Raw genomic sequence first — 12,138 nt, forward strand, 5'->3', positions numbered from 1 at the left:
AGTGTCTATGCTGAATTGCAAAACACGTGGTAAGAGATCGAGATGCGATGTATGTCGTGCATCGTCGGAACACTGGCTGCGACCGGCGTTATGTTGATGCACAGATAGAGTCTTGCCGCGAACGCAGCTGGGACAGATAGGTACTCTCTGGCCGACAATAGTGTCAGATCTGGAAGAACTGCTCAAGATCACGATTTGTATCCGGTATGCCGGTTTCCAGGGTTCTCTCGTCGACACCGCACATCGCATTCTTCCATGGAAATTGCAATGTCAATCCAACGTCGCTGGAATAAGGCGTTCGCAACTGCATTCCCACTTTCCCAGTGAACTGTCTCCGCGGGCGTCTTTGGTGCCCGCTCCTCGCGCATCCAGCCTCCAAGCGACCCGAGACTTTACGTCAGGGTTCAGGAACGTGGCGCTGGGCTCCCCGCTGTTTAATAATCTTCCCATCACCCCTAGGCGTGCGTTTTCGGCCAGTGCCATCTGCCGACGTCTATCAACGATCGCCTGATCGCCTGGCTTTGGCCTCCTGGCCTTGCCCGGCAGAGACTATAGGCGGGGCGTCTCCAACGGCGTTGGTGGCCGTTTCTGATTTATGCTGACTCACAAAAAGGCGCAAGGGGCATTTGGAATCAAACTTATGAGATCAGGATCCGGGGTAGGAGGCGAAAAGGTCGATTGGCCGTCACGGCTCCGAACATGAGATGTCAGCGCGCGATCTCTCGCTTATCTAGAAACGAAAGTCGACACAATTTTCCATCTTGAACGTTGGTGCGGGCTCCATTGATGACCCTCCTTTGCGAGTGGGGACAAAATACTTGCACCGCTGTACGAAGTATAGAGTGCTGTCTTTTGTGCGTACCTCACCGAGATGAACGAGAATGATTCTTGTAGACATATTGGAAATCAGATGTTGCTGTGACGCGCCGAAGCCATGATGCGCATCGTCGGCGAAGAGGTGAGGGACCCAAACTACCAAGCGGGAGAAACAGAATGCCATGCTTTAAATCATGGGAATTTGCGGGACATGTGAGTACCCGAAAACCTCGTTCGCCCCCTTCTGTATCGCACACTCGAGGAAGAGCGACACCTCGCTGGGCGTGTGCGTCTGTGGTAGCCAGATGGGACGGAGTCGAATGTCTCTCGTTGTTTCGCCACAAACCACTGGAAACAGGCAGTTGGGGAAATGGGGAAGGGTGTGGTACGAAGGCTTGTTGCTCGTTCGTAGACATGGCAGGCTGTATTCTAGGTAGTATCTGCTTCAGTCGTCCCGGCCGAAGGGACTTCCGTGGGGTTTCAAGAACTGTCGACATTGAAAGTTCGTTGATTAGCATTGCTTCACGGCTAGTAAGCAGCCTACAGCAAACAGAACCATGAGAGAGGGGCGGGCAGTACCGACCGAACCTCAGTGTCTGACGACATAGACATGTCATTTCTCATGGTCGATTCCGATACTACGCAGGTCGACATAGTACCCGCTGCCCCGCTGTGGCAGAAGGTCGATCAAGATGGTGTGCTGCCCGGTGTAGCGGTTCCCCTGTTTGCCGTGGTCCTTTGCAGTCTCTTTGATTCTCTAAACTGATCGAATTACGGTTAGGCGTAGTACGATCGCTTGGGTCCAGAAACCCGGTGTTGAAATGTGCTCGAGATATCCGTCCCTGTGGCCTGTCGGTACACCACACTAGGCGTGAAGGTAGAAAGATGAGCATGGAATTGCTGGGACCGGGTTATTGGACCGTGACCTGTTGATTGGTCTCAGAGAGGTTCGTCCCGCTCGAGGGGTCTGCCATGATTGTGTTGTAACTTGAAGTATCCGTTTCACACGCCAAAGAAGAAGAACGAGCTAGTGGCGCGCGGACAGATTGCTCCGTCCCAACGTCGAGCAACGCCAGTCGTTTTAATAATGGCAAGCCTCAACTTTGTCGTCTGCCGTCGCGCTTGAACCAGAGCTAACCCGCGGGCGAGCATAATTCACCATAAACGGAAAATAACTGATATTCTCAGCCCAATACCGTCCCCAGTAGATATTTGAAGCAGCTGATCCATCTTGATGTGACGTCACTTTCCAGATCTCTGGAAGCAACTCACATCGCCGACTTCAGGCTGGCGGGAGATATCCATGGAAATTGGCCATAAGGGATTTCCTGGGCTTGAATGACCTTCGCAAGATTGGATGATCTGTACCCAGTAGCGTAGACGACTGAGAAATTGATACCTACCTACTCGACGCGATCAGCAGCGTCGCTAGACTTGTCTGACCTGGCGAACCAGCTGAAAGCCAACCGCTGAGGTTGCAACCAACAATTCGGTACGCGAGGGGCAGTGCATAACAACGTATCTTTGGAGAAGCCACCACCTTTCTCCCACCATCTCTCGCGTCGGCCACGGCGGCAGCGGGGTAAGACCGTACGCAGCAAGGGCAGTTCGCTGGCGGGCTCTTGTCAATTGGGAGTTGTCGCTCTGATCATGGCCCGTGTCCAGTAGGTAGGCCTTCTGGGTTGACCTGGCTGGATTGCTTCGCAGGCCTGGGAGTTCGCAGCTTGCTCTGCTAGACGTATGCAAGTAATTGAGTGCCCAAAGCTCCGTCCAACATGTGATGACCAATGAGACCACTCCAGCAGAAGACAACAAGGTTGGGAATGTGCGAAAGTAGTTTTCCATAGCCTTTGGCTTATCGCTCTTTGAACTTCTGAAGCAAGAGTCGGAGAACTTGTCGAAAGGTAAGCAGTTATTGTATCCGTAGGTTATTGGCAAACTCTGGTGCTGCCGACGAGAGTCTAGGCCCTCTCAAAGAATCTGTGTGCGCATCCCAGCTTCCTCGAGTTAGACTGGGCGGGCCCTGGCTGGTCGGATTTAACGCAATTTTGTGCCACAATTACCGACTGCTAATAAGGCACCTGCAAATGCCACGTTCTCAGAGCATAAGTTGGGGGCAGCCATCCCGTCTGTTGGCGTGACCCTGGTGGCACATCTTCCGTAAAGGGTCGGTCTTGCGAAACCTGCGAAGCGCGAGGTGACCCGATGTTGGGGTGGGAAATTAGGACAATACTCCCCCGCCGGCTTGGGACGACTGTGCCAGAAGGTAGGGATTCTGTTTCAACCATCGCGCAATTCGCAATTCTCGCAGAGGGCGTGATTATGAGTATCTATATCCGTATCCTAAGTCCAAATTAGGTTGCAAGGCAGGACGACTTCCTACGATGTCAGCTAGTAGGAACGAGACAGTGCTGTCGCTAAAGCTCGCCTTTTTCGACTCGATTGCGACTCGATTGCGACTCTATTGTTACTGGAGAGGGCATTTGCCTGCTGAACATCCGTTACAGTGGTGCTAGAATATTCCGGTAGATGTGTCGAAGCGTGGCAGCGTGTCAATTCTCATCGCCATCGTGCTGGGGGTCCCTAGTACTCGGCATCGGACCCTGGGGATCGATCGTCGCTGTCGCCCCATGCTACCGGATCCACTCGTCTTTCCGAATTGCGGACGCGGAGAGATTCTAGCACCGAGTGTCGAGGTATTCGGATCAATAGCCCGGGGTGCTATACCGCCAGAGCAAAGGCTAAGGTACAGCCCCAGCACAACAGCTATATCGTCCCACTGATGACAGGATTGGGAGCCGCGAACCAAGCAACAGTAGGTAGGTTAACCTGTCGGCATTGAGATCGGATGTAATAGGATTGAGATTCTGGTGTGGTCGAGGTCGAGGGCTTCGGTCTCTTCAGAGCCACCGTAAGCCTATTGCCACAGCCACAGAGCATTGACGAGTCCAATCGATTGACCGGGAATGCATTTGGGTTCCATCATACACAGGCTGCGTCGAAGGCCAATGGCAACGACGTCTCCATGGGATCTGGAGCGAAGATCGACCTGGGACGAGGAGGGTGTAGTTTTGCACTCGCTGTGGTTGTACGAATTACAGGCACAGCGACTTGGCACTGCCCGCCGGGCTTGTTGTGTCTCAACTGAATTGGACTTATTGGCGGTGAGGCCTCGGAGTGCGCTCCTGGCTGAAATTTCGAATAGGACAGCCCTGTACAAATTCGTTAAGGGTCGAATGATGCGGCCTGTCAGCGGGGTAGGTAGTGAAAACTTCAAAGTTGTGAATGTGCCGTGTCTCGAGGCAATGTGCTCCATACATGTATGGATGCAGAGCAAAGCACAGCAGGGCTCGTGGAACATTGACCGGTCCCTGCCTCTCTTGTCTTAAGCTCGCGCATGTTTGCGGAATCTGGCCCAGGTGGAAAGGGTGGTACAACGTACGCCCTGGTGCAATAGCCCACACATATCAGAGGGATGATGGGCCATCAACTGCGATATGTCAGAGACATAGCCGGATGGAAGTGAGCGAGCCATTCAAAGTGACTGAATCACTCACATGGGATTGGCTGAGGCGTGTCAATACAGCCAAAAGATAGTCAGGAGCCAACTCTTGGGATCGACCTCAGAGATACCAAGCATACATGCAGCCGGTGAGCAACATCCAATGTCCTGTATAAGACACTATGCAGTCGGACAAGACGAGCGGCGGGCTGCAGCTAAGCGTCTTTAGACTTTAGCATGACAAGAGAGTTTGACGAGTTGGGGACGCTGGCACGGCTGGGAGCCAAAGGTTCCGCCCGAGCGACAACTTTAGGCCCGCCACCCCATCACAGCGACCATACTGAGAGAAACAGCAGGTCTGCAGGTAGATTGCGCAAATCGAGGGACGATATGAAGCCGGGCGACGTGGTTGTGTGGTTGTCAAGGTTGTCGTTGTCAATCGGTGATGGTTGCAGAAGGGCGCGTTGGATCCCGGTCTCCCGCCTGTCGACTCCTCACTCTTCTCATGTCTGAGGTACTCCGTACTGATAGTTCCCTCAGGTTCCCAAGGACACGACAAACTCCCACCCCCCCCCCCCCCTCTCACCTTCTCTTTCTGTTCGCCAACGTGGTTGCTCGTTTAGTACCCGCTTGCAAACAGTCCTGGCAGAGGGCAGGAAGGAAAAGAAAGAATACGTACTCGGTGCACCATGTCTCTAGCCGCAATGGCGATTTCAGGCAAGGGGAAGACTGGAAGGAACAGGGTGCATGGAATCATGGGATTTGGGGGAAAGACGGAGTTTCGAGTAGTGACGCTCCTGCCTCCCTCTGCAAAGCCCTTCTTTGCACGAAAGCTACATTATGATTATCATACTCCGTACAGCTTACCGCTTGGTACGGATACTATGGTACTGTGAAATGTAAGAGGATAGGACAGCTCGTATGTCTGTCGTCCTAGTTACCACTTGTTACAATAATTATTGCGTAGCTGCGGCAGTACTGACATTATTCAGACGCAACGCAAGAGGAATCGATGCGGAACTGCCCAAAATGACCGTGGAAAATTGGACCACTGGGAAGAAGCTCTCTGTCTCTCACAGTTCGCGACTGGGATAAGGCCTGGAGCAAATGGCCCGGGGATTGATTCTGCCCTGTCGGTTGCACTTGGGTGCACTCGGGTGGAGATGTGGCACAGGCGAGAGCCCGAGCTTGGGATCGCCCCACCCAGGCCAAAGCTCCACCCCATGCAGCAGCAGCAGCTGCTGCATCTGCACCTGCCCTGCGGCCCTCGAGACGATTGGTGCTCCTGCCTCTGTATTCGTACACGTCCCGCTACCGTCTTGAGCTTGACAGAAATCTAACGATAGAGCGGATGGGCAGGGAAGAGAGAAATGAAACGAGTTTGAGTACTTTAGTTGAAAGGAAAGACTGTAATAGGTACTAAGGCAGATGGCTTGTGGGAAGGAAGAAGACTGGTTGAAGACGGGGAAAAGCTGTGCCTTCCCCAAAAGTTACAATACAACTGGCGACTGCCTTAGCCGTGAACCCAGCCCCTGCCAACACAACCAAACCGTGGTTGCCATCTTCCCAAACGACCCGGCGCTAATCCAAAAGAAGTAGAGTACGAGGGCGGGCGACAGGAAAACAGTCATTCAGAGATCAGAACAGAGGGGGGGCACTGGGGGAAATGGAAGGAGAAGCAGAGAGAGTGGGCAGCCCTTTCCTTCCATTCGATGAAGTGCAGAGTGACTACTTGGGTACTTTGCTCCACGGGCGTCGGCCTAGCACACAGTCCCTTCTCATCGAGATCGATCAACAGAGCGTAACCCGATCAAACCCTCCCAGATCGTCCAACTAGCGATCGAAAGCAGTCGAAATGCCACTTTCTCTTCCCCTCTCACTCTGCCGTCCCTCTCCGTCTTTCACGGGAAACACAGGTGGACTGCCCCAACCGCAGCACAGCCAGCACTACCGCATTTCTCAGCGCCTGCTTGTGCCGCCGCGACCCTATGTATCCTTAGCGTATCTAGTCCAGCTACCCGAGTCCCATTTCACTCACTGCAACAGCAACAGACCAGACAGACAATCGAACCTGACCCCTCCCCCATGTACCATGCCCCCGGTCACATCTATCCGGCCGTCTGTCTGGTCAATCCTCGAACCAGTAACCCAGCATCAGATGTACCCCCAGATGTACCTCCTCACGCTCTCTCTCTCTCTCCCTCTCCCACGCTTTCGCATGGAACATTGCTTCCGGGTTGTCCTCTGTTCCACCGCACGCCCATCCAGTTCACTCCCTTTTTTCCTTCCTCTCTGCGCTGCTCCGCACCTCGAGACTGATACCCGGTCGTTTCTCCCGAGCACATACCCTTGGACTGTATAAGACTTGGATTACCGCCCTGTTCCACACCTTGCCTCCTCAATTTCCACACACCCTTTTGGTCCCTCGACCGACAAGCTCCCTCACAAAACGCAACCGTCTTCGGACATCACGATAGATTCACGTACGACTCAGACGCCTTTACGTACCTAAGTAAACAACTAGGTTTCGACCGACAGACCTCATCGCGATATCAGGTGATTCCGGCTTCAAGGTTCTAGCCACAACGAAGCCCATCACCGCAAGTGAATAAAAGCTTCCAATATACGCCTGCTCCCCGCATCACCTACGTCTCTGGCCAAGCCACCTTTGACCCCATTACCACTCGACTATCTTATAACACTCGTCGATCTCCGAGTCCTAGACGTCAACGAAAATGCCGAAGCGATCCTTGGACGCCAGCAACCTGTCGCCCACAATGCAGACTGAACGGGCACAGAAGAAGGTACGAAGCCTCCGTTCAAGCCGTGATATTTTGTCCAGTCGGTTTGGCCGAGCCAGTACATTCTTTTGCCTATCCAATGTATCCACAGCTCTCAATTTCCCATTTTGGCTCTATTCGCCACTCTTGTACAACGTTTCTTGCCACGTTCTGTTTAATATGCCACAACGAAGTATCCACAATGCCGGATCCAAGGGCTGACCAGTTCCACGTAGACGGAGAGATCTCACGAAGAGAACCAAGAGCGTGCGTACATTGCCGCCTCGCGGCGCGCAGACCGCAGCATCGAAGCCCGTGTCCAATCCGCCAAGATGGCCAGCGAGATCCACAAGAAGCGTACCGGCAAGGGATTCAAGATCTCTGAAGCTATTGTCCAGGCCGAGGAAATGTACGAAGAGGAAGAAGATGACATGCCTCGCTCTTACCGAATGCTGGCAGCTCACCTCCAGACCGGTTCTCCAGAGTTTGACTACCGCGTTAATGCCTTTCTGGCTAACCGGGTAGCCATGGCGAGCATGGTAGCCGGGCTCCGCAACGAGGAATGGGCCCAAAACCCAATCAACAAGATGTTTGCCGAGCAGTTCCCGAACGCCAACAAGCAAGCACAGGCTTTGTCTCGCAACATCACGAACTCGATGTACTCCGTCCCTGGGCAACGTTCCATGTCGCAGTCGCAACCCTCGCAGCCCGAGAACGCGGTTACGAGCCCTATGTCCCCGAGCTTTTCGTCCGTAAACTTCCAGCCCGAGAACCAGCGATACCAACGCCAGAGAACACAGTCAGTGGCGTCTCCCATGGACATGGCCACACCGGTGGTGCGAGATCATCCTCAGTCGCCGCCAGCATTGTCTCCGTCATCGGACGCTGCTGCTGGCACGCCTTCGACGCGAACCGCTTCGACTTTCCCTTCGCCCATGACAACAATCGACCACAGCCTCTTCTCCCCTGAGTCGTCGTTTACTGCTGAGCTGCCGATGGATGCGAAGATGATGGTACCCAACTTGGACATGAATGATCCGATGGCTCAAATGTTCATGGGCAACCCGCTACAGCAGCAGATGTACTATCCGGACACTCATTCGATGGCCGACCTGAAACATGAGCAGCACTTGAATGAGCTTACGCTTTCTTCGCACGAGTACTTCAACGGACACGTGAACCCTTACGCGTCCCGCTTTGACGAACCGAGAAGCGATGATGCGACCCCGGGACCCAATGTCAACGACAATTGGGACGCTTTTCTTGACTTTGGCGAGCAGTCTGACTCTGGCGCCATTGACCCGACATTGTAGTCGACATACCACACCGTGTATTTTGACACGAAGAATTGATGGAAGTAATGAGGAAGAGGTGTCCAAACGATGGACAAGTGGAAGTGGTATGATATGATGAAAAGGGACCCTGGCTGGTTCATGAGCATGACTTTTTAGAGTACGCATTGCATCGGTCGGGCCACCAAAGGCGGCATGGAATACCCATGGGAAAGGCACTCGGTTACTCTTTTTTCGGCGTTATGGTGCGGGAAATCTCCCCGATCTTGGATCTTTTTATCGTTTTTTTTCCTGTTCACAAATGTCCGATATTTTATGGACTCAAGGGGCCTGTATGTCCTCAAAACATGTTTTTCTTATGTTGGAAGCCGTCGATGTTTGGAACTTACACGCCAAGAAGCATGGCCTCTGTATGTTCGCTTGGGAACGGGAACACAGGATTTGCGAGAGATCACCAAAGATGGATGAGATGAAGCAGGAAGATGATATCCCAATGGGCAGGTACGGCAAGGGATGAGATGCCGCGAAGAGGAGGATGGATACGAAAACTCTGAAGAGGATGAAATAGTTGTTGGCAGGCCTCGCCTAACGGTGGTTCAGCGGAAGCAAGTGCTGGTAAGAGGCACGAATCTAGCCATGGTTGGGTTCAGCCGAGACTCCAAAAAATAAGGAAAATTAAGAGAAACTGTTATCTATCATGTCACCGGGTCCCTCTTGATGTGTTTCGTTTACCTCCCCAGGTCAGGCTTCACAATCTTGATGAGCCGGAGGTATTGCCGTCTGACGATATCCCCGTTTCCCGTAATGTCAAACCGTAAGTTCATGAACTCAAGTTTGTGGTCTAGATCGATTACAAGCAATAAGGTCTTGTTTGCGATATGTTTCAATTATTAGCTCAATAGTCATTTCACCTCTGTATAAAGGGCGAAGACTCTTTCTTACTCTAGGTGTGAGTGAATATCTTTCATGGCAACCATTTTACTCGAACCTGTAATCACTCTGAGGAGAGAAGCAAAGTTATTGCATTATGAGTAGTAGTACACCATCTGGAAGCAACATCTCGTCCTACCTCAACATCTTCCTACCTGAATGAGCAAGGGATAACTACAGCCACTCCATAGATCATCTCTATTTTGCAGAAACAGACCATTAAATTGAATCACTAGGAGAAAACCTGGAGAAGAGAAGCTATGAACCCTACGCCGGCTTTGACATACCCACTTCGGCGTACTTCGGGACGTCGGAAAAGTGCGCGACGCTCATCCGTTCTATTCTGAGTGAGAATTCGCCAACGTGAAATGATCAAAGTATCCAAAAAAAAAAAATATAAAAAAAAAATTTGCATGGTTGAATCCTTAATTCTTCAAATTGCTTGGATCCTGTTTTTTCTTAACAAGTCATCAGGCCGTGGTTTACCTTGTACTCAGAGTGGCGGACGTTGCTTATCTAATTACATGTTGACATAAGCAGCCACTGCACCCGTGCGTAAGCTTCCCGCAAAAGGTGGCGGCGTGAACGGGTAGCAACTCTCCAGGGACTTGCCTCCCCCTGATGACGGGACAGCCCCACAAAGCCAACGGCTGGGAAAACTTCCTACTGGCACAAGCCGCGGTTGCACCTACCGCTGTAGCAAAGCTCGAGTCCCCTAGCCCACTGCCCTGGTTCTGCGCGCTCGCGACCGTATCGACGACCCGCTCTTTGAACAATTCCCACTCGACCTCTCTCGGAATTTCGAAGTCTGGTCAACATTCATGTTGGCAGCTTCCAGATTCACCCGCCGAGTCATGACGTCCGCATACGCCAATGGCTCTGCTAAGGCGGCCTACTCGACATCCTCTGCGACGCCGACTGCACTCAGCAGATGGAGCATCGCGACGACACAGCTGCCCGCCGTCGACAAGATCAAGGCCCTGCACATCTACGATTTTGACAACACACGTAACGATGCCCTCTCTTTCTCTCCGTCCCTCCCCATCCCGCGTCGCGTGATTGCTTCGCAAATACGCTCATTGCAAAGCTAATGTCATCTCATTTCTGCAGTCTTCAAAACTCCTTTGCCGAACCCCGCATTATGGAGCGGCCCTACGATCGGCGTGTTGTCAAGTCAAGACGTCATCTGCAACGGCGGCTGGTGGCACGACTCCCGAATCCTCTCAGCCACGGGCGAGGGCGCCGACACGGAGGAGAAGCGCGCCTGGGAGAGCTGGTGGAATGAAAAGATTGTCGAACTGGTGAAGCTGAGCGTCAAGCAAAAGGACGCTTTGTGCGTGCTGCTGACGGGCCGCTCCGAGCGAGGCTTCGGGGAGCTCATCAAGAGGATGATTGCGAGCAAGGGGCTCGAGTTCGACATGGTTGGGCTCAAGCCTGCCGTCAGCCCGACGAACCAGAACTTTTCGAGCACGATGCACTTTAAGCAGCTCTTTCTCACTGCGGTCATGGAGACGTACAAGAACGCCGAAGAGATCCGCATTTACGAGGACCGTCCGAAACATGTCAAGGGGTTCAGAGATTTCATGACCGACTATAACCGCAAGCAGAACATCAATGCTACTCGCACACGCGGCCCCATCACGGCGGAGGTTGTCCAGGTCGCAGACATGTCGACGACGCTGGACCCCGTGGTTGAGGTTGCCGAGGTGCAGCACATGATCAACCTTCACAACGAGGAGATTGGCAAGCAATCATCTGACGTACGTCCGCAACGGCTGAGAGTCAAAAAGACTGTCTATTTCACAGGCTACTTGATCAGCAAGGAAGATACGGCGCAGTTGATGAAGATGGCCCAGATCCCCCCTGGATTGCCCGAGCAGGAGCTTAAGTTCCACGCCAACAACATTCTCATCTGCCCGCGTCCTTGCCCGGCCAGCATTCTGGAAAAGGTCGGAGGTATGGGCAGCAAGATGAAGTGGGAGGTCACAGGTACTGCTTGCTTTGAGAATAGCATCTGGGCAGCGAGCCTTCGACCCGTTCCCGCCACCGCGAAGTTTCACACGGACAACCCGTCACCTCTTGTCGTTCTCGCCCTCCGAAAGGGCGCCCGCCCCGTGGATGCCGGCAAGATTCAGAACTGGCAGCCTATCCCCGCCGATAAGGCAATGACCTTTGAGACCACGGTTGGAGAGAAGATGATTCTACGCATCGAGCCAGAGGACCCCCGCGAAGACGAGTATGAATCGCTCTTCGCCAACAAGTCTTCTAAGCGGAAACACGATGGCGGCGACTACTCACGAGACCATCACCGACACAACCCCTACAACGGCCGCAACGAGCGCCGCGACTTCCATTCTGGACGCGGAGGCGGTGGTCGTGGTGGCGGTGGCTTCCGCGGCGGTGGAGGAAGAGGTGGCAGAGGCCGCGGCAACGGTAAGGGCGGCCGCGGCGGACGTGGCATGCACGGCTACCGCTCCCTCGACGACGTCGAGCCCCGAAACCAGCAGGGAGGATACGGACAGACTGTCGAGTATGATGACAACAGCTATCCGCCCCTCCCGGGACAGTCGCAGCAGCAAGGCGGCTTCCAAGGGGGTCAACAGCAACAGTACCAACCTCCGCTTAGCGCGTGGAACTCGGGACCTCCGCCGAATGCCCCAACTGGCCCAGCTGGTCGTCCCATGGGCGGCGGCGGTGGTGGTAATTACGGAGGCGGTGGAGGCGGCGCAGGCAACAGCAGCGATCTTCAGAACTATTACTAGAAGAATAGGTCCCGGAGATGAATCTGCTATGCAGTGGTCGGCTGCGGCTCAAGAAC

General features: G+C 53.5%; 5 protein-coding genes across 5 annotated transcripts; 3 read left to right on the forward strand and 2 right to left on the reverse strand.

The window, feature by feature from the left end:
• Nucleotides 1-599: 599 nt before the first annotated feature.
• BDP81DRAFT_422618 (uncharacterized protein) lies at nt 600-1,478 on the reverse strand. Its single transcript, XM_060590008.1, has one exon. The coding sequence runs from the start codon at nt 1,431-1,433 to the stop codon at nt 864-866; it is 570 nt and encodes a 189-aa protein (XP_060447372.1). The 5' UTR covers nt 1,434-1,478; the 3' UTR covers nt 600-863.
• A 526-nt stretch (nt 1,479-2,004) lies between these two features.
• On the reverse strand, nt 2,005-2,848 carry BDP81DRAFT_422619 (uncharacterized protein). Its single transcript, XM_060590009.1, has one exon. It carries the CDS (start codon nt 2,659-2,661, stop codon nt 2,245-2,247), a length of 417 nt encoding a protein of 138 aa, XP_060447373.1. The 5' UTR covers nt 2,662-2,848; the 3' UTR covers nt 2,005-2,244.
• A 2,538-nt stretch (nt 2,849-5,386) lies between these two features.
• Nucleotides 5,387-5,686, forward strand: BDP81DRAFT_422622 (uncharacterized protein). The gene has a single exon (XM_060590010.1). It carries the CDS (start codon nt 5,426-5,428, stop codon nt 5,639-5,641), a length of 216 nt encoding a protein of 71 aa, XP_060447374.1. The 5' UTR covers nt 5,387-5,425; the 3' UTR covers nt 5,642-5,686.
• A 1,367-nt stretch (nt 5,687-7,053) lies between these two features.
• BDP81DRAFT_392198 (uncharacterized protein) lies at nt 7,054-8,411 on the forward strand (the record flags this gene model as incomplete). Its single annotated transcript, XM_060587671.1, has 2 exons — nt 7,054-7,122; nt 7,335-8,411. The coding sequence occupies 2 exons, from the start codon at nt 7,054-7,056 to the stop codon at nt 8,409-8,411; spliced, it is 1,146 nt and encodes a 381-aa protein (XP_060447375.1).
• Nucleotides 8,412-10,174: 1,763 nt separating this feature from the next.
• Nucleotides 10,175-12,082, forward strand: BDP81DRAFT_447718 (tat pathway signal sequence; the record flags this gene model as incomplete). The annotated part of the gene is made up of 2 exons (XM_060592215.1): nt 10,175-10,328; nt 10,431-12,082. 2 exons carry the CDS (start codon nt 10,175-10,177, stop codon nt 12,080-12,082), a joined length of 1,806 nt encoding a protein of 601 aa, XP_060447376.1.
• Nucleotides 12,083-12,138: the final 56 nt, after the last annotated feature.

The sequence above is a fragment of the Colletotrichum phormii genome (assembly GCF_030913505.1).
Source record: "Colletotrichum phormii strain CBS 102054 chromosome Unknown BDP81scaffold_6, whole genome shotgun sequence".
NCBI lineage: Eukaryota > Fungi > Ascomycota > Sordariomycetes > Glomerellales > Glomerellaceae > Colletotrichum > Colletotrichum phormii.